Source organism: Somniosus microcephalus, unplaced genomic scaffold (genome assembly GCF_052327205.1).
Source record: "Somniosus microcephalus isolate GS21.2 unplaced genomic scaffold, FLI_Smic_1.0 scaffold681, whole genome shotgun sequence".
Classification (NCBI taxonomy): domain Eukaryota; kingdom Metazoa; phylum Chordata; class Chondrichthyes; order Squaliformes; family Somniosidae; genus Somniosus; species Somniosus microcephalus.
Genome location: NW_028225868.1, coordinates 30,183 through 53,338, shown reverse-complemented (window position 1 = coordinate 53,338; position 23,156 = coordinate 30,183). Strand labels below are relative to the sequence as shown.

The window sequence follows — 23,156 nt, the reverse complement described above, 5'->3', positions numbered from 1 at the left end:
CTACTGTCTATGTGCTGTCAGCCTGCTTGTTCAACATCCATTCCTGGATGAGCCAGAAGTTCCTCCAATTAAACATTAGGAAGATTGAAGCAATTGTCTTCGGCCCCCATCACAAACTCTGTACCCTAGCCATCCATTCCATCCACCTCCCTGGCCACTTTCTCAGATTGAAGCTGACTGTTCAAAACTTTGGTGTTCTATTTAACCCTGAGCCGAGCTTCCAAATCCATATCCTCTCCATCACAAGGACCTCCTACTTCCACCTTGGAAACATCACCCATCTCCACCCCTGCCTCAGCCCATCTGCTGCTAAAACCCTGATCCATGCTTTTGTAACCTCCAGACCGAACTATTCCATTGCTCTCCTGGCCGGCCCCCACTCATCGACTGTCCATAAACTTGAGGTCATCCAAAACTCTGTTCCCTATATCCTAACCCACACCAAGTCCAGTACACATCACCCCTGTGCTCGCTGACCAAAGTTGGGTATAATACTGGAGAGCTATTCTTGCCCACGGAACAAGCCGAGATAATGAGTGTCTAGAATGGGCTATTGGACTGTGCTAGCTATCACAGCTGTGTCTGATCCTGCCCTCAACATGCATGAACATATGAACATTTTCAGCAGGAACTGTGGAATAGTTATCAGGCCTGGGAAGTCAGGCTGATATTTTCTTCTCCTCCTAAATTGATGCTAAGACCAATTGTGATTTCATTTCTGTTCCAATTAAGATCACGTAACTCAACACAGATGAGGGATTAAACTTGGGAACTTCACTAATCCAGTGGGTACTGTGACCCATGACTTTTTCTACACTTTTCATAGGCACTGTTTGATACTTCAAGCCAAGTACCACAAACCAGGCGAACAAATAGCAAAATACTGCAGATGCTGGAAATCTGAAATAAAAACAGAAAATGCTGGAAAGATTCAGCAGGACAGGTAGCACGGGTGGAGAGAGGAAAGTAGGGTTAAGGTTGCAGGTTGATGATCTTTTGTTAGAACTGGGAGATGTTGTCGATGAGAGTTTGTGAGAAACAGAGCCAGGGAAAAGGTGGTGGGGGGGAAAAAAGGTCTGTGATTCGCCGGAGGACAAGGGATTATTAATTAACAGCAGTGATAATGGTGTGACAAAAGGAGGCAATAATGGGAGAAATTAGAGGAATAAAAGATGTACTTGTATCTGAGACCCAGATGATATGTAAATGAACACAGCAGAATAGCACATGGGGAGGGAAGCATGGGAATTCTGTCAAAGCGGAGATAGCTCTAGTGGCCCAGGAGTGTGGATGAAGATAAAGGTAAGTGGCATTAGTGGTGCAGACCACCCCACTGGCCGTGCACCATTCGGGGATCCCCATCCCAAACACCAGCCTACAACCTTCCCCATTCTGGAAGCGCTGGTGCACCAATCCTACATTAGCAGCACCCGCTGTCCGAGAGAAAATGGAAGCTGTGTTAAGATCTGAAGTTGTTAAAGTCAATTTTAAGACCAGAGGGCCGTAAAGTTCGGTTCAATTCACAACTCCTCAGCTAATGAAGCAGTCCATGCCCGCATACAACAAGACTTGGATGACATTAGGCTTGGGCTGATAAGTTGCAAGTAACATTTGCACAAGTGCCAGATAATGACTATCTCCAACAAGAGAGCATCTAACCACCGCCCTTTGATATTCAACGGCATTACCATTGCCAAATCCCCCACCATCAACATTCTGTAGGTCACCATTGACCAGCAACTTAACCTGAACAGCCACATAAATACTGTGGCTATAAGAGCGGGTCAGAGGCTGGGTATTCTGCAGCGAATGTCTCACCCCCTGACTCCCCATAGCCTTTCCGCCATCTACAAGACACAAGTCAGGAGTGTGATGGAATGCTCTCCACTTGCCTGGTTGAGTGCAGCTTCAACAACACTCAAGAAGCTCGACACCATCCAGGACAAAGCAGATCGCTTGATTGACACCCCATCCACCACGTTAAACATTCACTCCTTCCACCACCAGCGCACCATGGCTGCAGTGTGTACTATCTACAAGATGCACTGCAGCAACTCGCCAAGGTTTCTTCGACAGCACCTGCCAAACCCACGACCTCTACCACCTAGAAGGACAAGGGCAGCAGGCACATGGGAACACTACCATACCATCACCTCCAAGTTCCCCTCCAAGTCACACACCATCTTGACTTGGAAATATATCGCCGTTCCTTCATCGTCGCTGGGTCAAAATCCTGAAACGTCCTACCTAACAGCACTGTGGGAGTACCTTCACCACGTGGACTGCAACGGCTCAAGAAAGGGGCTCACCAACGCTTTTTCAAGGGCAACTAGGGATGGGCAATAAATGCTGGCCTTGCCAGCGACACCCACAATCCAGGAACAAATAAAAATAAAAGTACCTCGTAGAAAGATGAGGTGCTGTTCCTCTGGCCACAAACAAAGAGACATACCTCAAACTTCCATAACGGCAGTGACACGGTACAATGTATACTGTATTATACTGAATTATCCATTGTCTTAATCAAAGCTAGTTATTATGTTACCTTGATGCTTTGTGATTGGAACTTTCATATCATCTTTTACATTTGGCCCCAAATTCCTCTTTTTATAATAGATAGCAGAATACCTGTTTTCCTTCATAATGAAATAGCCAAAATTGAAGGCTATGAAATGTGAGGTTTATCGGAATGTGCTATCATTAATAATTGGAAAAAAACATTATCTCCCCATTTTTGCTAAGAAGATTTCACCCACACATCATTCACCCAAATCTTGGTCCTGACATGGTCCAATATGAAGCAGTGTCATTTTCCAAACTTATGGAAACTTGCAAACAAATATGAAGCATTGAAAAAGTACTTCAAAAGTATTGTTTCAATGGATTATAAATGACAATACAAATTCACCTTTCCTGCTTAACACTATCTCACAAAAATACACACATATTTACCTAGTCAATACTGGAATAGTCAATGTGAGACTCCTCACGTTTAAAAAAATGTATTCAACATTCAGCAATTACTATGTATATATTTTAAGTTAGCATGTAGTGTTTTATGCACCATTACCTTCTGTTTTACAGCTGTGGTTATAAGTTTTTTTGTAGTTCTTTCCACATGCACACAAGTATGACCCCTTAGTGTTATTGCAGTAATGTGAGCAAGTTCCAAACTGAAGGCACTCATTAATATCTGTAAAGAATCAAAGCAGGTGTTGTTAAATATGAGAGGTCATTTTGTATTATATAAACATCAATGATTTTGAAATGACTTCTTCAGTTACTGCTGGGAACTTTTAAAATTCTTGCATCTAATTTAGTTCAGTTTTGAAATGTCAGCTTTAAAAATACTAGACATGACAAACTGGAACAGTAAAATTATGTTTGTGTCATTTTCCAGTCATCCATTTGCTCCTGACTGCTACATGTTACCATTAATTCCTACTGTTTTTACATGCTCATAAGTACTTTAAACGCAAGTCCATGGAAGCAGTGAAAATGTTCAAAAGGTGAGGTGTTTATAAAATTAAAATATTTACTATTACTGTACTTTAAATGGCTTCTTTTGTAAATTGGTCATCAAGGTAAGTTATATTAGCATTTCCTATCCAGTCTCAGCATCAAACGCTCCCAAGATATATAAAGCATGGACTCATTGTGGAGTTCCTTCTGCACTACTCCAGCAACATGCCTAAAGCCCAACCCAAGGAGACGGCATCTCTTGCACTGGAGTTACATTTGTATTTTGGACACTAACCTGAGTAGGTTGCTAATCTCATTCTAGTTCGTGCATGCAGGTTTGTTTTATGGGTTACAGTTACAATGAAGGCTACCTAAACTTACTTTACATAGGATTTTCCAGCTAACAAAGCTGAAGAGACTTGTTTTCAAACCCAGGTCCCAAAGGTGAAAGGACAAAGTTCTGACCCACTCTGTCACCTAGTACTTCACGATATTTTAGATTACATTTTATAACATTAATAAAATGAAATGCCTGTTTTTTAAAATTAATTTTAATGAAAAAGATGAGAATAAAAGCGGTATTTTGTTACCTTATACTTTCTTCTACCTTTCGCTAGTAATTGGATAAGGCTGGAATTGCAGGCACAAAATTTCTGAAGTATTCATTTTAAGACTTTACACAACAGCATGTATGCAAAAACTACATTTAAGAAACAAAAATTCTTCTGAAGTCAGGTCCTATATCATAAAGAACTAGATAATTACCTTCACACTGCTTTGAGGCTTTGTTTCTTTGAAAACCAGGCCGACACTCACAGAAAAGTGAAAACATTGTCCTATTGCAATAGGCATCATTCCCACAAGGATTTATTTCATCTTCGCAATTAAATTCATTATAATCTGAGAAAGAAAGCAAAAAAACTATAAATCACATACAAAAACAGAAGAGGATGGAAACACACAGCAAGTCAGTCTGCACCTGTGGAGAGAACAGACAAGTTTACGTTTCAGATATATTACTTTATCAGAATTGGAAAAATAACAAATGAACATGCATTTAAATTGAATCTAAACAAAGGGAAGGAAGTAAAGAAAAAAAACACATAAGGAGGAAATAGTACGAGTAAAATGACCTATAATGTGTTTAAAAGAAAATCAGGGAGATGGTTAGGTGGCAGAGATGATATTTACATAAAATTATGGGAAGAAGCATAATAAAAGTAATTGACCTGTGGAACAGAATTCTGGAAGCAATAATGAGGAAGAGCGCCTTACAGTTCTTCAAGAAGACATTAGACACATTCTTGAAAAACTATGAAATCACGGCAGAAGGAAGCCATGATCTTAGGTAATAACCAACAGGTCGGAGCCTCTTGGGGCTTGAGCAGGACTGGAGAGGAATTTTTGACAGGGGTTTTCTGACTTGGCTATGGGTATCTTTTTTTGCTTCTTGCGGGAGGTGGGGGGAAGGGTGGGAATACAGGACTGAATCCGATAAGAAGTGAGGTGACTGCATACAGAACTTAAAGTCTTTTCTTGTCCTGAGTACATGACATGAAATGACATAACATATCAAAGACATGAGAGATAAAGAATGGCTTTGTGTAGGGGTAAATCAGGTCTCAAATGGAAACAAGAGAAACTGGCAAAACAGAGCAGGGTTCAGTAGCTACAAGAGAAGAAAAACTGGCCAATACCAGAGGTCTAAATTATTCATTTCTTTCAGTTCTGAGCAAGGGTTACACCCAGAACATTAATGTAAGTCAGCATCGGTTTTCCCCACAAACGGTGACTGATCATTTTCCAGCATTTTCTGTTTCTTCCCTTGAAAAATACAACTTGCTTCCAACTTTGGGTTTATGCCTCCTAGTCAAAATGTTTCCCATAGTTCACTTATGTCCTAAGTGATCCAAGTAATGTTTAGCTAAGTGGGAGTGCAATTATATAAGCATTGTACTCATGCCATAAACTTCCTGGTACTTCTGAATGCAAGAAAACGCAAAATGAAAAAAAAACTAACTTGTAATGGTCTCATGACGGCATATTTTAGAAGCAGCTCATCAACTTATGCCACTATACCCTATTAATAGCAAATAGTTGATAGCAATCATAGAAATATATAGCTCACAAGGAAGCCATTCGGCCCATCATGTCTGTGCATAATTATGCCAATTTCAGTATCAGACTCAAAGGACACATTTATGAATATGCATGAACTAAATCAGCAGAGCCAAATGTCACTCACTGGAAGCAACATTCATTTTAATTAAAATTGTAATCTATTTTCATCTATGCCACTCTTAAAAATAAATATAGCTCATATCTTTAAATCAGCTTGCAAACTGTGTTACCCCTAAAATTTTCACGTTGTCAATTCACTTAATCTGGATGATAGGCCTGTTCTGTATTGCTTGCAGTACAATTAAGTGGAACTCCTGAAGTTACGAGAATGTACTGAACTTTATCATGTACATGGGTTTAGGAATGTCATAAATCGGGCATTAAATGTGGCTATGGACAGAATACACCTGCAAAATAGCCCAGAAAAAAAAATTGCCTCTTAAAACCAAAAGGAATTATATTAAGTTTAGCCTGAAGAAAAGACCACACTGGTAAAAAAAAATTACTGACCTTAACACTTATAATAATATACTGAAGTGATTGAGACAGTTGAAATCTTGGTATAGTGATGGCAATTAAAACATATGTAAGTATCTGTCAGTCCTTTATCTGATCCTTGTTTTGAAACAGGAGAAGAACTTGACTAGGATTCAGAGCATAGATCAGATCACACAAATACATTTATAACCTGCCAGAAGTCAAGCAGTGCCAACTCCATTAAGTTGGACTTTTTTTTAATAAACTTCCTGATGGAATTATTAATATGTATGCATTTTATCAAGTGAACATGAAAAGAACAGCAAAGAGGACAGCCAAAGCAATTCTGCCACAAACACATCGATAAAACTGTCAAGCTTTCTCTGAAGGAGATCCACAAAGCTACACAAAGCAGAAGGCAATAGGATAATGTCCTCTAGCATTGCAGATCCGCGACATTTAACTTTTATATAATAACAAAATACAAGGAATTATATTTGCACTAAAATATTTTAATCAAGACTTACTTCTAGTACAGTCTTGTTCATCAGACCCACCATCAGCACAATCATTGAACATGTCACATTGTAGCTCCACAGGAATGCACTTCCCATTGCTGCATGTAAACTCATCCTTCCCACATGGCCTCTGAATTTGCTTACCTATTAATTAAGTAGACAGAGTGACTGATGGTGCATGATATAAAAATGTCAACGGTTATAACACAGACACACAAACTGAAGGTTATTCGATAAAGTTGGTAATGTGTAGTTCACAATAGTTAGTTGTAAAATATCCATTCATGACTGAAACTGGTGATAACAAACACAGTGGAATTTATGGCCTAGAAATTAGTCTGGGCCTATCAGGCTGTGGAGGCAATGACGTCTGAACCAAGAGGCTCGAGGAGCGATGGAAATTGGTACTCGGTCCTCAGCTGAATAATTGGGGCGAGCTGCCACCACTTGTTTGCGCCTCCACAGGCAGCTCGCCTAATGGGAGACGTCAATTTTAAGCCATTTGTCTCACTGGCAGCAGCCTTCACCTAAGTCCCAGGAATGGGGGGGGGGGGGGGGGCGGGGATTGGAGCAGACTACAGTGGTGGTGGGGGGGGGGGGGTGGTGAAAGGCGATTGTGACTCCGGTAGAGTCAGGGGATCTCTCCTGCTCCTCCTAGCTCCACAGAAAGGTGCTTCTTAATTAAAAAATAGTTTAAAACAATACCTTTGATCAGCAGCCATGGGGCTACTAAAGGATCAGCGATTCATTTGTCAAAGGTTTCCTTTAACAGATGTTAGGCCCTTAATTTACATATAAAACAGGCACTAGGATCCTTGTATATGTCTAAATATTGGGCCCCATGAATTGGACAATTTGACCAACCTGCGCAGATTGGGCACAGGCCATCCTACTGTGAAATTGGTATGCTTTGTGTCCATTTTACATCCGTGAAATGGGGCAAAGCATACCAGTTTCTACCCCTATGTATTCAAAATGGTAAGCCCCATCTTACTGGTTATATTTTCTTGTGAGCTTGAAAATGTAGTGATACTAATATATTCTGATTCCTCTATTATGAAATTAGACAGGGCACTAAGTCAGCAGTACAACATTAATTCATTCACTACAGGCTACCAGCAGATGTCACATGCTTTAGCTCACATCCCCTTGGCACAGCTGTAATAATTATATCAGCTGGTGTTATCCATGGTCAGGGACTGCTGTGTAAATGATGTAATTGTTAATAAAGAAGAATTTAGCACAGTTATATTCGCAAACCACAGTAAATAAGCAATAATGGAACCTATTTGGCACGGCCAATGCTTCCACACCGAGGGTAAATGCAATTCTTTCAGACAAGTCTCACAAAATCACAATCAGTTGCCTCTGCCAAGAAGCCTAGTCTTGTGCTCGAAAAGATACATTTTCCCAAGTGATTTTACAGTCTACCAACTTATTTGCCATCAGATTAGACCACTGAGGTCTTGTAATTTGTGACAACTGATTTCATTATTTATAGTGACAGAATTCAACAAGTTCTGCACTTAATGTTCTTTTGGGTGATTTAGCATTACTATATTAGGCTTCTAAAGTAAACATATCCATGCCATGTACTGTACTTTTAAACAACAAAGGTGTATGTCAGATAGTAACCACTGGTCCAATGAAATCTTAATATTTCAATCACATAAAAATGTCCATAATGAAAATTCTTAACATTTCTCAAGAATCTTGTAAATTTGAAGATAGTTGAAGAAAAATATTATGCCTGTTTCCATTATTTCACACTATTCCTCTTCATATACTTAAATTAAAACAGGAGAATACTGTTTAATTAGATATCTTTTAACTGTAGTTGCAAATGTTTACTCTGCTAAATGTCAACTTGGTTCAGTGGTAGCACTCTTGCCTCTAAGTCAGAAGGACATGGGATAAAGCCCTATTCCAGGGACTTGAGAAAATCTAACACTTCAGTACAGTGCCGAGGGAATGCTGCATTGTCAGGGGTGTTGTGGTCTTTCATATAAGATGTTAAGCTGCGGCTCCGTCTGCCCGTTTAGGTGGATGTAGAAGGTGCACTGGGAGAATTCTCCTGCTGTTGTTCAAATAGTGCCCTGGCCAACATTTATCCCTCAATCAACAATTTCAAAAACAGATTAAGTGGTCATTGATCTTACTGCTGTTTGAGGCACCTGTGCGTAAATTGCCTACCATGTTTGTTTACAAAAGAACAGCAACTGCATTTAAAGAAAAACAATTCATTAACTGTAAAGCATTTGGGGACCCTGTGAACATGATAAGCACTGCATAAGTGTAAGTTCTTTCATTCTTCTTAATGTTGTTGCATCTTGATATCACACCATAAATGTTGATTCACAATTCACAACATAATTGATACATGATTCATTCTTTAAAATATGTGAACTGTTATCTTTGCAGCTTAACATATTAGCATTTAGAATATTAATAACACTATCTAAATAAAATGGATGCACGTACCACAGTCCACTTCATCAGAGTTGTCACCACAGTTATTCATTTCATCACAAACTCGCTCAGGCCGTAGGCACACTCTTCCATTTTTGCATCTGAATGATCTTGTGGGTGGACACTGAAATTTTACTTTTTAAAACAAAATACAGAAAGTAACCTTTTGAAACTTATAATGGATCTTCAGTAGTATTTAAAAGTCTTTCATATATCCGTACTTCCTGTGAGTGTCACACTTATTTCCTGTAACATTTCCCTGCCTTTCTTATTGCCATAACACCTGCCTATTCTGATTAAACTTAGCTATTTAATTTAATTACCTTAGATTGAGTTCTCTAAACTTGGTCTCTAAGGTAGATGTTGCCTTTTCTTACTTACCTCTGAAACTTCTCAGTTGTACTCCAAGATTCAACAACAACTTGTATTTATATAGTGCCTTTAACATAGTAAAACTTCCCAAGGTGCTTCACAGGAGTATTATAAGACAAACAATTTGACACCAAGCCACATAAGGACAAATTAGGGCAGATGGCCAAAAGCTTGGTCAAAGAGGTAGGTTTTAAGGATGGTCCTAATGGAGGGAAGAGAGGTAGAGAGGCCGAGAGATTTAGGGAGGGAATTCCAGAGCTTAGGAACTAGGCAACAGAAGGCACGGCCACCAATGGTTGAGCGATTATAATCAGGGATGCTCAAGAGGCCAGAATTGGAGAAGTGCAGATTTCTCGGGGGGGTGGGGGGGTGGTTGTGGGGCTGGAGGAGCTTACAGAGATAGGAAGGAGTGAGGCCATGGAGGGATTTAAAAATAAGGATGAGGATGTTGAAATCGAGAATCGAGGCGTTGTTTAACCGGGAGCCAATGTAGGTCAACGAGCACAGGGGTGATGGGTGAACGGAACTTGGTGCGAGTTAGGACATGAGCAGCTGAGTTACATAGAAACATAGAAGCTAGGAGCAGGAGTAGGCCATTCGGCCCCTCGAGCCTGCTCCGCCATTCAATGCGATCATGGCTGATCATCCAAATTCAGTACCCGACCCCTGCTTTCTCCCCATACCCCTTGATCCCTTTAGCCTTAAGAAATATATCCAACTCCTTCTTGAATGTATTTAATGTATTGGCCTCTACTGCCTTCTGTGGTAGAGAATTCCAAAGGTTCTCCACTCTCTGGGTGAAGAAATTCTTCCTCATTTCTGTCCTAATAGGCCTACCCCTTATCCTTAGACTGTGACCCCTGGTTCTGGACTCCCCGACCATCGGGAACATCCTTGCTGCAATAAGTCTGTCCAGTCCTGTCAGAATTTTATAAGTTTCAATGAGATTCCCTCTCATTCTTCTAAACTCCAGCGACTACAAGCCCAATCGACCCAATCTCTCAACATACGTCATTCCTGCCATCCCAGGTGTCAGCCTGGTGAATCTTCGCTGAACTCCTTCCATGGCAAGAACATCCTTCCTCAGATAAGGCGATCAAAACTGCACACAATACTCAAGATGTGGTCTCACCAAGGCCCTGTACAACTGCAGCAAGACATCCTTGTTCCTGTACTCAAACCCTCTCGCTACGAAGGACAACATACCATTTGCCTTCTTAACCGCCTGCTGCACCTGCATGCTTACCTTCAGCGACTGGTGCGCAAGGACACCCAGGTCTCGTTGCACTTCCCCTTCTCCCAATCTATTGCCATTCAGATAATAATCTGCCTTCCTGTTTTTGCCACCAAAGTGGATAACCTCACATTTATCCACGTTATATTGCATCTGCCATGCTTCTGCCCAATCACCCAACCTGTCCAAATCATCCTGTAGTTTCTCGGCTTCCTCCTCACAGCACACATGCCCACCCAGCTTTGTGTCGCCTGCAAATTTGGAGATATTACATCTAGTTCCCTTGTCTAGATCATTAATATATATTGTGAATAGCTGGGGTCCAAGGACCGATCCCTGCGGTACCCCACTAGTCACTGCCTGCCACTCGAAAAAAGACCCGTTTATTCCACCTCTTTGCTTTCTGTCTGCCAACCAGTTCTCTATCCAAGTCAATACCTTGCCCCCAATCCCATGTGCCTTAACTTTACACGCTAATCTCTTATGCGGGACCTTATCGAAAGCCTTCTGAAAGTCCAAATACACCACATCCACTGGTTCTCCCTTATCTATATTACCAGTTACATCCTCAAAAGATTCCAGTAGATTAGTCAAGCACGATTTACCTTTTGTAAATCCATGTTGACTTTGTCCGATCCTGTCACTGTTTTCCAAGTGCTCTGCTATTACGTCTTTTGTAATGGACTCTAGCATTTTCCCCACTACCGATATCAGGTCTGTAATTCCCCGTTTTCTCTCTACCACCTTTTTTGAATAGTGGGGTAACATTAGCTACCCTCCAATCCATGGGTACTGTTCCAGATTCCATCGAATGTTGGAAGATGATCAGCAAAGTTTTGGATGACCTCAAGTTTACGTAAGGTAGACGTGTGAGGCCAGCCAGAAGTGCGTTGGAATAGTCAAGTCTAGAGGTAACAAAAGCATGGATGAGGGTTTCAGCAGCAGATGAGCTGACACAAGGACAGAGATGGGCGATGTTATGGAGGTGGAAATAGGCAGTCGTAGTTATGCCGTGGATATGTGATCAGAAGCTCATTTCCAGGTCAAATATGACACCAAGGTTGCGAGCAGTGCGGTTCAGCTTCAGACAGATGCTAGGGAGAGAGATGGAGTCAGTGGCTCGGGAATGGAGTTTGTGGCAGGGACCGAAAACAATGGCTTCGGTCTTCCCAATATTTAATTGGAGAAAATTTCTGCTCATCCAGAACTGGATGTCAGACAATTTAGAGACCGCGGAGGGGTCAAGAGAAGTGGTAGTGAGGTAAAGCTGGGTGTCATCAGCGTACATGTGGAAACTGATGCTGTGTTTTCGGATGATGTCGCCAAGGGGCAGCATGTAGATGAGAAATAGGAGGGGGCCAAGGATAGATCTTTGGGCGACATCAGAGGTAACGATGCGGGAGTGGGAAGAGAAGCCATTGCAAGTGATTCTCTGGCTACGATTAGATAGATAAGAATGGAACCAGGCGAGTGCAGTTCCACCCAGCTGGATGACGGTGGAGAGGCATTGGAGGAGAATGGAGTGGTCAGCTGTGTCAAAGGCTACAGACAAGTCAAGAAGGATGAGGAGGGATAGTTTACCTTTGTCACTGTCACAAAGGATGTCATTTGTGACTTTGATGAAAGCCGTTTCGGTACTGTGGCAGGGGCGGAAACCTGATTGAGGAAAGGGAGGTTGCAGATGAGGTGGTAGTTTGCCAGGACAAAGGGGTCAAGGGCTGTTTTTTTGAGGAGAGAGGGTGATGACAGCAGATTTGAGAGAGAGGGAGACAGTGCCTGAGGAGAGAGAACCGTTAACAATGTCAGCTAACATGGGAGCCAGAAAAGGAATTTGGGTGGTCAGCAGTTTGGTGGGAATAGGGTCGAGGGAGCAGGAAGTGGGTCTCATGGACATGATGAGTGTGGAGAGGTCATGAGAGGAGATCGGAGAGAAACTGGAGAAAGATGCAAGTTCAAGGCTAGGGCAGGTGGGAGGAAGTGGGCTAGCGGAAGGAAGGGAATTGGCAGAGGCAGCTGAACAGATGGTCACAATCTTAGAGACAAAGAAGTCCATGAGCTCCTCACACTTGCTGTTGGAGGTGAGGCGGAGGAGGCAGGGGAGAGGGGTTTAAGAAGATGGTTAGCAGTAGAGAATAGAAGCTGGGGTTTAACTTTGCATTCCAGAATGATTCTGGAATTGTGAGAAGATATGTGGTAGATGATGTTATTGTCCACAGCCCCACCAATCTTGTGGCTCTTAAAACCAATGCTGTGGCTTAATGTTGACTACTCCCCCACTCTTGGTTGCCATATTTCATGGCTACTTTTTTCCCAACCATGGCCAAACCTCCAACCTAATGCCTGCTCTCCCATTATGCGGCTGCCACTACATTGCCTACAGTGACCAGACCCTGAGCCCTAATCTCTGGTCTTCAACTTTGAACCCAGAGGTCCCCAGCCAGAGTCTCAAAATCTGCATTCCCTAAAGCTCCTTTAGGGGGTTTCAGTATTTTTAAAATAGCAATGATTAGAATGCACCTGCAGGACAGTGGGCATGGGGGTGGGGGGTGGTGTATGTGTAGTCTCGACGCTAAGGAGGATTGGTGAAACTCAGCAAATAATCAACATTATCTCGATCAATAGAAGAGATCATTTAGGAACTTCCCCTCCCCCCAATTGGATGATCCCAATGCTGCTGTTCCCTGCCCCCACTGCGACTGGACACCAAGGGGGTGATTTTCCCATTGGAGGCGGGTTTCGGTTTGGGCGGGTTCCAAACCTGCCTCCACTATCAGGTGGGAAAAATTTGCGTTTTTCCCCTAATTGGCCTGTTAATTTCAGAGGTGTGGGTTCCCCTGGGCCAATTAGTCTTTTGGGACTGAAACTCGCCACTGCTGATGTCACTTATCCAGCTTCATTTAAGGGCTGCTTGCTGCCTTGGCTCATTCCACTGGCTTTTGGTCGATGTTGCACCACCTCCAAACTTTTATCTCATTGAAGAATGGCCAGCTCCAAGGCAAGGGGCTCCCCGAGGTTCTCGGATGAGGTGCTGGGTATCCTGGTTGAGGGGGTGAGAGCTAGCAGGGAGGTGCTCTTCCCCTCATCTGGGAGGAAGAGGCCTCCCAAAGAAACCAAGGCTGTCTGGGTCCAGCTGGCAAGAGATATAACCCTTCGCAGAGAACAAGGAAGTGGGGGCTCTGCTCCTAAGCGCTCACATTTGCATGTCACTGCGTAGCCCTCGGTCAAAGCCCCACCAGAGTCTGCACCCAACTGAGATGGGCGTCTCAGCCTCTACACTGCCGTAGGATGAGCAGATGTTTGGCGAAGCCTCACAGGCTCGGAAACCCAGAGGACACCTGCCAAAGGTGTCGAAGCAGGACCAGCATGAAAGTGAACAAGGCCTTGGTGAGACCACACCTTGAGTATTGTGTGCAGTTTTGGTCGCCTTATCGGAGGAAGGATTTTCTTGCCATGGAGGGAGTGCAGCGAAGATTCACCAGACTGGTACCTGGGATGACAGGAATGATGTATGAGGAGAGATTGGGTTGATTGGGCTTATATTCATTGAAGTTTAGAAGAATGAGAGGGGATCTCATTGAAATTTATAAAATTCTAACAGGACTAAACAGACTAGATGCAGGAAGGATGTTCCCAATGGCGGGGGAGTCCAGAACCAGGGGTCACAGTCTAAAGATGAGGGGTAAGCCATTTAGGACAGATGAGGAATTTCTTCACCCAGAGTGGTGAACCTGTGGAATTCTCTACCACAAAAGGCAGTTGAGGCCAATTCATTAAATATGTTCAAGAAGGAGTTAGATATATTTCTTAAGGCTAAAGGGATCAAGGGATATGGGGAGAAAGAAGGGACAGGGTACTGAATTTCGATGATCATCCATGATCACATTAAATGGCGGAGCAGGCTCGAGGGACCGAATGGCCTACTCCTGCTCCTATCTTCTATGTTTCTATGTAACAAGGGGCCTCCACTGCTGCTGAAGCCACAGGGGGAGCACCACGTAGGAGCATGCGTAAGAGAAAAATAAAGCACCTTTAGTCACAGGGGTACCACTTGGGTGATTGTTTCTGTTTATTGATGAAATGCCATCCCTGTGTGAATGTATTAAAATGAGGTGATGGCAAACTGCTGGCGTGATGACATCTGTTATTTTGACTTAAGCAGCTCCACATTGCGAGCTCCGCGACACTTGCGTGGCCAGGTTGGTGGTCAGAGTGAAAGGAGGCCCGAGGGTCATGTCCATTGTCTATCATGTGTTAAGAAGGAGCCAAGCACAGGTGCCACAATTGGCAACCTATGCAAATCTGGCCAGGATGAGTGCATCCCTTGCATCACGGGCAGCCATGTGTTCGCGTGCTGCCGTTGCTGCTGGTAGATGCGCCGCCACTCGGTCCTCCTCCTCCTCCTCATCCTCATCTGAGGAGGCTATGAACTGAGCCACTTGCTCATCAGGAAGCTGCAAGCCACGATACTGTACCATGTTGTGCAGTGCACAGCAGACCATGACCATTCTGGAGACCCTGGCTGCTGAATACTGCAGGGCTCCACCTGATCTGTCAAGGCATCAGAATCACATCTTCAGCAAACCAAAGGCCTGCTCGATGATGGACCTGGTCGATATTTGGCTGGCATTGTAACGCTCCTCAGCCTCGTTAGCTGGCCTCCTGATTGGCGTTATTAGCCACTTCTTCAGGGGGTAGCCCTTGTCAACAAGGAGCCATCTGTTAAGTTGGTTTGGCAGATTGAAGAGTGGAGGAACACTAGAGTTCTGCAGGATGAACGAGTCATGGCAACTAGCACAGAAATTGGCACAAACATGCAAAATCTCCTTCTTGTGGTTACACACCAGCTGTACATTGAGGGAGTGGAAGCCCTTGCGGTTGACAAAGATAGCTGGGTTGTGATGGGGTGCCCTAAGGGCCACATGTGTGCAGTCTATGATGCCCTGCACCATTGGCAAGCCTGCCATATGTGCAAAGCCAACTGAACGTGCGGTTACACTTGCTTGATCCCTTGAGAAGTGGATGTAATTGTGCTCCTTTGCGAAAAGGGCATTGGTAACCTGCGTGATGCAACTGTGGGCGGCCGACTGGGAGATGCCGCTGATGTCTGCTGATGATCCCTGGAAGGAGCCTGAGGCAAAAAAGTTGAGTGCGGTGATGACTTTGACAGCCACTAGTAAGGGGTGTCCACCCACTCTGGGCTCCAGGTGTTGGGTGCAGCACTGCGCAGATGTCTCCGACAACTTCTCACAAAACTCTCAGCCTCCTTTGGCACTGCTGCTCACTCATGTTGAGGTAGCTCATCCTCTGTCTGTAAACCCTGAGAGGGGAGTATCTCCTGTGGCAATGTGCTGCCATGCGCTGGTGCCTTCTGCCCTGTGCAGCATCAGTTGGGTGAGCAGGAGGTTGGGGCTTCTGTTCCTAATGCTGCTGAGCTGCCTGGTTCTGCTGCTGCCGTGGCTGCTCCTCATCCGAATCTGAGGTCCATGGTGAAATGAAATAAATGGTTCCCACGCTGCTGGCAGGTACCTCCGTTGGGGAAGCGCTCAGTCAAAGCAGGGAGAGGGTCTTCCAAGGAGGTCCCACAGTTGAGAGATAGAAGCTGCAGCACCTCCGACTTCGGTAGGCCTGCTAAAAGTGCTGAAAGACCAGTGGAACAAAAGTTCTGCCACCTGCAACTGCTCCCTGATGAAAGCTCCGTTTTAATGGTGGAGCTGCAGCTGTGAGGAGGCCACCCACTTGTCAACCTGCCAGGATCAGCTGGCATGATTCAGGAGGGTCGTGCAACATGTGCAAAATGTGGCAAAATAACAAAGGCCTGTCAAACTAGGATTATAGTGGCCCTTAATGACTATTTAAGGGTCTTAACTACCTCTCCCGACTGATGGAGGCGGGACTGAATCGCACCCATCAAACCCACCTCTGGCAAAATTGTGCGGAAAAGGGTTGGAGGCGGGTTCCTAACCCGCGCTCACTTTTTGCGATTTTCCCAACTGCCCCGCCTCCTTGGGGCTGGGAAAATCGCAGCCTAGTCCTGCTTCCAGGTCACTACTGGGAAACCCTTTCAAGAAATTTCTGCCACCCCGGGACCAGCTGCAGCAACCATATTGTGACTAGACCTCACCCTCTCTACGCAGCCATGCCTTAATCTATTACCTCCTGCTATCTCTCACTGAGGGGGTTTTAGGAACAGGAAATGCCCATTAGGCCTAAATATTCTCTTCCTGATTTTCAGAGATCAAACCCACCTACCGGACTTCTCAACATATCTCTCAATTTTTTATCTCGTGAAATGTATAGGACGTAGCATTTATTGAATTTAAATATCATTAACGTACCACATGTTTCTGGGTTTTCATCCGAATTGTCTCCACAGTCATCCTCTCCATCACACAGCCATGATAGAAGCTTACAAAGTGTATTGTTGCATTGGAATTCATCTATGTTGCAGGTTGTTTTCACTAGAAAACAGAAGTATTAAACAATCTGATTTTCAAATTCATATAACAAATATAGTATGTATGGAATCATCAATGTTAACACAGACGTCAATTAAAGGACAAATGATTCATTGGACTCATTCATTTATGGAACTATTTTAGTCTCTTCCATTTTCATGCAGTAATTTATCTGCCAGCCAGAAGTGTTTGCTCTTAATGGAGAGTTCCTTGCTTTTTTTTATAACATTAACTTGAACAAGAAACAAATATGACATGTTCAATATCTTTACATAACAGACTGTAATTTTGTTGAAGCAGTAATGAAAAAAAAAGCTTTGTGTCACATTCAGTTACTTGTATACACAAGCCTTTGTTTTAGCTTGGGGCGGGAATAGGGTGAGTGGTGGTGAGGCAAGCTCCAAATCCCCCTGACCTCGGCGGTGAGGGCCGGGAGATTTTAACTCCCGGGACTCATTTGCATGCCCACTGTCAGTTCTCTCCTTGTAACCTGTAGAAAGTATAAGCTGGCCGGCAGGCGGGAGCAGAATGTCGAGAAGCTTGGGCCCCCGCCTGCTAACTTCACCTGGCAGTGAAGCCGTAATGGCTTCCCCATGCAGGCCATTGGTTAAAATAGCAGTCGTGCCCCAATGACATCATCAGAGCCCTATCTGCATGTTTAAAAAAGGACCCCGGCAGTTTCCAGTGGGTGTCTGTACTGCCTGCTCAGAAGAGCAGTTTAAAATTGAAGTCGGCAGGAAGGGAGCGGGTCATCAGCAAGTAAGTCTTTTGGCTGATCTTAATTGCCCATCTGCCTGGTTTTCGCCAGGTGGGCAGGGTTAAAATTGCCCCTACAGATTCCTTAAAATGCCTTTTCTCAGCAATTTTCCCCAAAGACTTCAACTTCCATTCGCGCACTGCAAACACATTGGCCCAGAACTTGGTGTCGGGGGCTTGCCGCGCGTGCAAGCCCCCGATGTGCGCTCACCCGGCGCGCCGACATCTGAAACCTGGCCCGCAGTGAATTTCCTTTCAGTGGCCAGGTTCTGATGTCGGCGCGCTGTGCTAACCTGACCCAGCGGCGTAGTTAGTGCGATGTGCCGGCTGGGATCAGGTGAGCACTGTTCAGCCAATCAGGGGAGGGGAAACTTCATTCATAAGTTTGAGAGTAAGAACTGTCAAACTCATGAGAAGTACTGCACCCCAAAACACTACTTAAACTTTAAATAACATTTTTTAAAAGCATCCCAATCATTAAAGTATAAATAAGTTAAAAAAAATAATTTAAACAATAATTTTTTTTTTGAAAAAAATAAATTTTTAATAAAAAGGGTCTAAAATGAAAATTACCTTATTGTAGATTCTTTAAAATAATAAATCTGTGGAAAAAAAATTCTAAATTGCACTAAAACACCACTTACCCGTAAAAATAAATACTTATGTGTGCTTTTTACAAGCGTAAAGACCGGAGGCCTTTACACATGCGCAAATCCCCTAAAACAGGGGAAATCCAAGACGCACGCGCTGCCCCCTACAGCGCACGCGCTAGCCTCTTCACCTCTTGGGTTAGAGGAGAGGAAATGCCGGTTTTCAGCGCATGCGCTGTGCATGCTGAAAACCGGCATTTCCTCCGGCCAGACGCGTGAGTACCCCCTCCGTACTCTCGCGTTTGGGGAGGAATTTCTGCCCCATTGCTTTGTTGGGAGAGGTTTTGCTGAATATCTTATATAACTCTGTAAATTTGGATCCTTGCGTTCTAAACTTTGGGGTGGGTGCCTGGCACTTGTCTGGCGTGAACGTTACTTGCCACTTATCAGCCCAAGCCTGAATGTCGTCCCAGTTTTGCTGCATGCGGGCATAGACTGCTTCATTATCTGAGGAGTTGCAAATGGAACGGAACACTGTGCAATCATCAGCGAACATCCCTACTTCTGACCTTATGATGAAGGGAAGGTCGTTGATGAAGCAGCTGAAGATGGTTGGGCCTAGGACATTGCCCTGAGGAACTCCTGCAGCGATGTCCTGGGGCTGAGATGATTGGCCTCCAACAACCACAACCATCTTCCTTCATGCTAGGTATGACTCCAGCCAGTGGAGACTTTTTCCCCTGACTCCCATTGACTTCAGTTTTGCTAGGGCTCATTGATGCCACATTCGATCAAATGCTGCCTTAATGTCAAGGGCAGTCACTGTCACCTCACCTCTGGAATTTAGCTCTTTTGTCCATGTTTGGACCAATGCTATAATGTGGTCTGGAGCTGAGTGGTCCTGGCAGAACCCAAACTGAGCATTGGTGAGCAGGTTATTGGTGAGTAAGTGCTGCTTGTTGGCACTGTCAACAACACCTTCCATCACTTTGCTGATGATTGAGAGTAAACTGATGGGGCAGTAATTGGCCGGATTGGAATTGTCCTGTGTTTTGTGAACAGGACATACCTGGGCAGTTTTCCACATTGTCATGTAGATGCCAGTGTTGTAGCTGTACTAGTACAGCTTGGCTAGAGGCGCGGCTAGTTCTGGAGCACAAGTCTTCAGCACAACAGCCGGGATATTGTTGGGGCCCATAGCCTTTACTGTATCCAGTGCGCTCAGCCGTTTCCTGATATCACGTGGAGTGAATGGAATTGGCTGAAGACTGGCTTCTGTAATGGTGGGAACCTCAGGAGGAGGCCAAGATGAATCATCCACTCAGTACTTCTGGCTGAAAATGGTTGCAAACACTTCAGCCTTGCTTTTTGCACTCATGTGCTGGGCTCCGCCATCATTGAGAATGGAAATGTTCATTGAGCCTCCTCCTCCCATTAGTAGTTTAATTGTCCACCACCATTCATGACTGGATGTGGCAGGACTGCAGAGCTTTGATCTGATCCGTTGATTGTGGGATCACTTAGCTCTGTCTATAGCATGCTGCTTCCATTGTTTAGCATGCATGTAGTCCTGTGTTGCAACTTCCCCAGGTTGGCACCTCATTTTTAGGTACACCTGGTGCTGCTCCTGGCATGCTCTTCTACACTCCTCATTGAACCAGGGTTAGTCCCCTGGCTTGATGTTAATGGTAGAATGAGGGATATGCTGAGCTATGAGGTTACAGATTGTGGTGGAATACAATTCTGCTGCTGCTAATGGCCCATGGCGCCTCATGGATGCCCAGTTTTGAGCTGCTAGATCTGTTCTGAATCTATCCTATTTAGCACGGTGGTCGTGCCACACAACACACTGGAGGGTGTCCTCAGTGTGAAGATGCCTGTAATGGACATCTTTGTAATACAAACTATGTGGACCTTGTTATAGAATCTATTACCAATTTTGCCATTCAATTCCTTCAACAACTGAATAATGAAAAATACTGCGTACTTATTGCTTTCATCTTGGTCTCATTGCTAAATGTTCCATGCTTGAATCTCTCCATGTTTGAATTGTTGAAATAGCCCAAAAATCAAAGTCACAAATTACATTCTCTGTGGCCGAGGAACATTATCTCTGCAGCCTTCTGACATGGTCGACTACACAATCCTCCACCAAACCGACTCCTACATTGTCCAGCTCAGTAGAACTGGCTTTTCTTGGTTCCATTCTTACCTATATAATTGTACCCAGAGTATCTCCAGTGATGGCTTCTCTATCCACTCCTGCACCATTACCTCTAGAATTTCCCCAAGGAGCTATCCATCATCTGCTCCTCTTCCTCATCTACATGCTGCCCCTTGGAAACCTCATCCGCCAACATGGGTTTACCTTCCTCATGTACACAGATGACACTCAATTCTACCTCTCCACCACCACCCTTGACACTCTACAAGGTTTGTGTGGTCAAACCGCTTGTCTGATACCCAGTCCTTGATGAGGCACAATTTCCTCCACTTAAACATTGGGAAGATCGAAACCAAATTGGCCCTGATTTTAACTCCAGGTGGATTTCCCGCTCAGGCCTGAGTTAAAATTACAGTCGGATTGTGAAGGAATAAGCAATATACCTATTCAGAAAAATACACCATTCTATAAAAGAATTCTGACTTTATTAAAACATGACAAACTGGGTTTGAAAATATAAAAACCTAACAATGGAGAAGCTGTAAACAGCATGCAGGCTATTGAGATAAGATAAGTTATTGACACTGAATCAATAACCTTGTTGAAATAGGAGGTTGGAGATTCCTGAAAGTCTGAAGCCTTGGAAAGAACACAACGGTATACCCTGTTAAGATGTCTTAAACCAACACTTCGGAAAGAAACACATAAATTAAAGAAACATATGCCTTTGTGAAAATGATACCAAATGAAACACGGGAGACACGAGTCTGTGTTACAACCAGTTGAGGTAACTAAGAAGACAATGGGGTCGATTTTCCCGAAGCTGTCGGGAAGAAGGCGGGACTACAACTTTCGGGTTTTTGACCCGCCTACTTCGACGTCCGGCCAATCCGCGCGATTTTCCCTTGATTGACCTTGTTGAGCCTGCCCAGTGGGCTCAGCAGGCCAATTAAGGGCCACCCGGCAACAGGTGACGTCACAGATTGCAATTTCATCTGTCAAGAGTTCAAGCTGTGAAACACTGACAGTCTGAGTTCTAACCTGAGTCCTTCTGCACAGACTCAGTTAGAACTCTCAGCAGCACTCAAAGCTGAAGGCTGTCACTTTTCGCAGATTGCAGCCATTCAGCTTTAAGTGCCGGCTGAGTGATGGGCTCCCGACGCCTGCAGGAAGAAAGGCTGCTAAGGTAAATACAGGTAAGTAAAAGTTCTTTACACACTTTAGACACACCAAACACAGTTACCTTTGCACTCATGCACCAATCACTCACCTGAGCACCAACATCGCGACCCCTCCAACTCCTTCAACCCGACGGCCCGCCTGCTCTAACCTGGCGTGGTTTGGAGCCGTCGGGAAACCCACACGAAACCCCTCAAAATAGGGATTAGGCTAAAAACTGCCTGTTAACTACCTGTTAACAGACAGTTAATTGGCACTAATCCCTTCCCGCCTGAGGTCGGCGGGTCCCATTGCGGGGCAGGTACCCGCCGCCTCTGAAAGTTGCATGGAGCGGGGTTTTGGGCGGGATGGTGTCGGGACCCCCAAATTCGGGATTTCCCCCCCCCCCCACATGCCTGAAACCCCGCCTGACGGCTCCACGAAAATCGACCCCAATGGTGCACCTGGTTGAGGTGTTTTTAATTTACACGTAGTAAAAAGACATAAACAGAAGACTTTGGTAAGAATGACATCAAATAGATGCACCTGCTCCACACCGTTTTTATGATAAGCTTCGAACACCTAAGGGTAGAGACATAATTCTTAATGCTACAAGCTGATCTAACTGTAAAAATAGCAGGGGTTAACAGAAAAATGACTAGAGATAATTAGCTTACATCAGCAGAAAACTTCAAAGGAAATACCACTGCAAAAAGGTATAAAAATTGAAATTTCAAATGGGATGATAGATTCGCTGTAAAGGGGCAAAGCGATTCTCAGGCTTCAGAGGCAAGGTCTGTAAGTCTTCAGCTCTTTGTATCTTGGGGATCAAGGTATTGTATTTGATTTTGGTGGATATCCTGAAATAAACTTTAAGAACTGTAAAACTAGCAAAGTTAAGATTTGAGAATAAGGATCTCTGATAATAGAATTGTAAGCTTTTTGTATTTGGAACTGTTAATGTTGCGATTGAATCACCAACTGTAAATTACATGTCGGTTCTTTAATAAATCTATATATCTTTAGAATTGTCTCACATAGTACTTCTGTATCAAACTCGCAAACTCAATCTCTGTACACTCTTTGGTGAGGAGTTGCAGAATTCTGGGGGAGTTTTCCGAACCCTCATAATATCCAGAATGTTACAGTCTAGCTAAACTTATTAAAAGTGCTATCTGGAGGACGGTAACATCTTCAGGTTGTTCCTTTCCTTTAGGGAGAGATAGTCTGGGCCTTTATACCCAATTAAGCATCTTTACGATTCGGCTGCATCAAACTTTAGTTGAAAGTGAACGTTTGGGGAATACACCTGATCCGGGGTAGCCCTAAAGGGGCTAGGACTAGTAATAATCCTTTCAGGATCTCAATGATGCCATTGGG

The 23,156-nt window shown here is 44.1% G+C and overlaps 1 protein-coding gene across 1 annotated transcript in view; it reads right to left on the bottom strand.

Moving 5' to 3' along the window:
* The window catches only part of LOC147081190 (low-density lipoprotein receptor-related protein 1-like), a gene marked incomplete at its 3' end in the record, with an annotated part of 110,708 nt that overhangs the window by 66,983 nt on the left and 20,569 nt on the right, over window positions 1-23,156 (bottom strand). Inside the window, exons 4-8 of the mRNA XM_085980906.1 lie at window positions 16,989-17,111; window positions 9,060-9,182; window positions 6,588-6,722; window positions 4,228-4,362; window positions 3,071-3,193 (exon numbers count right to left, since the gene is read on the bottom strand). Of these exons, the coding sequence (XP_085837032.1) occupies window positions 3,071-3,193; window positions 4,228-4,362; window positions 6,588-6,722; window positions 9,060-9,182; window positions 16,989-17,111 (639 nt within the window). The remainder of the gene's footprint in view (window positions 1-3,070; window positions 3,194-4,227; window positions 4,363-6,587; window positions 6,723-9,059; window positions 9,183-16,988; window positions 17,112-23,156) is intronic.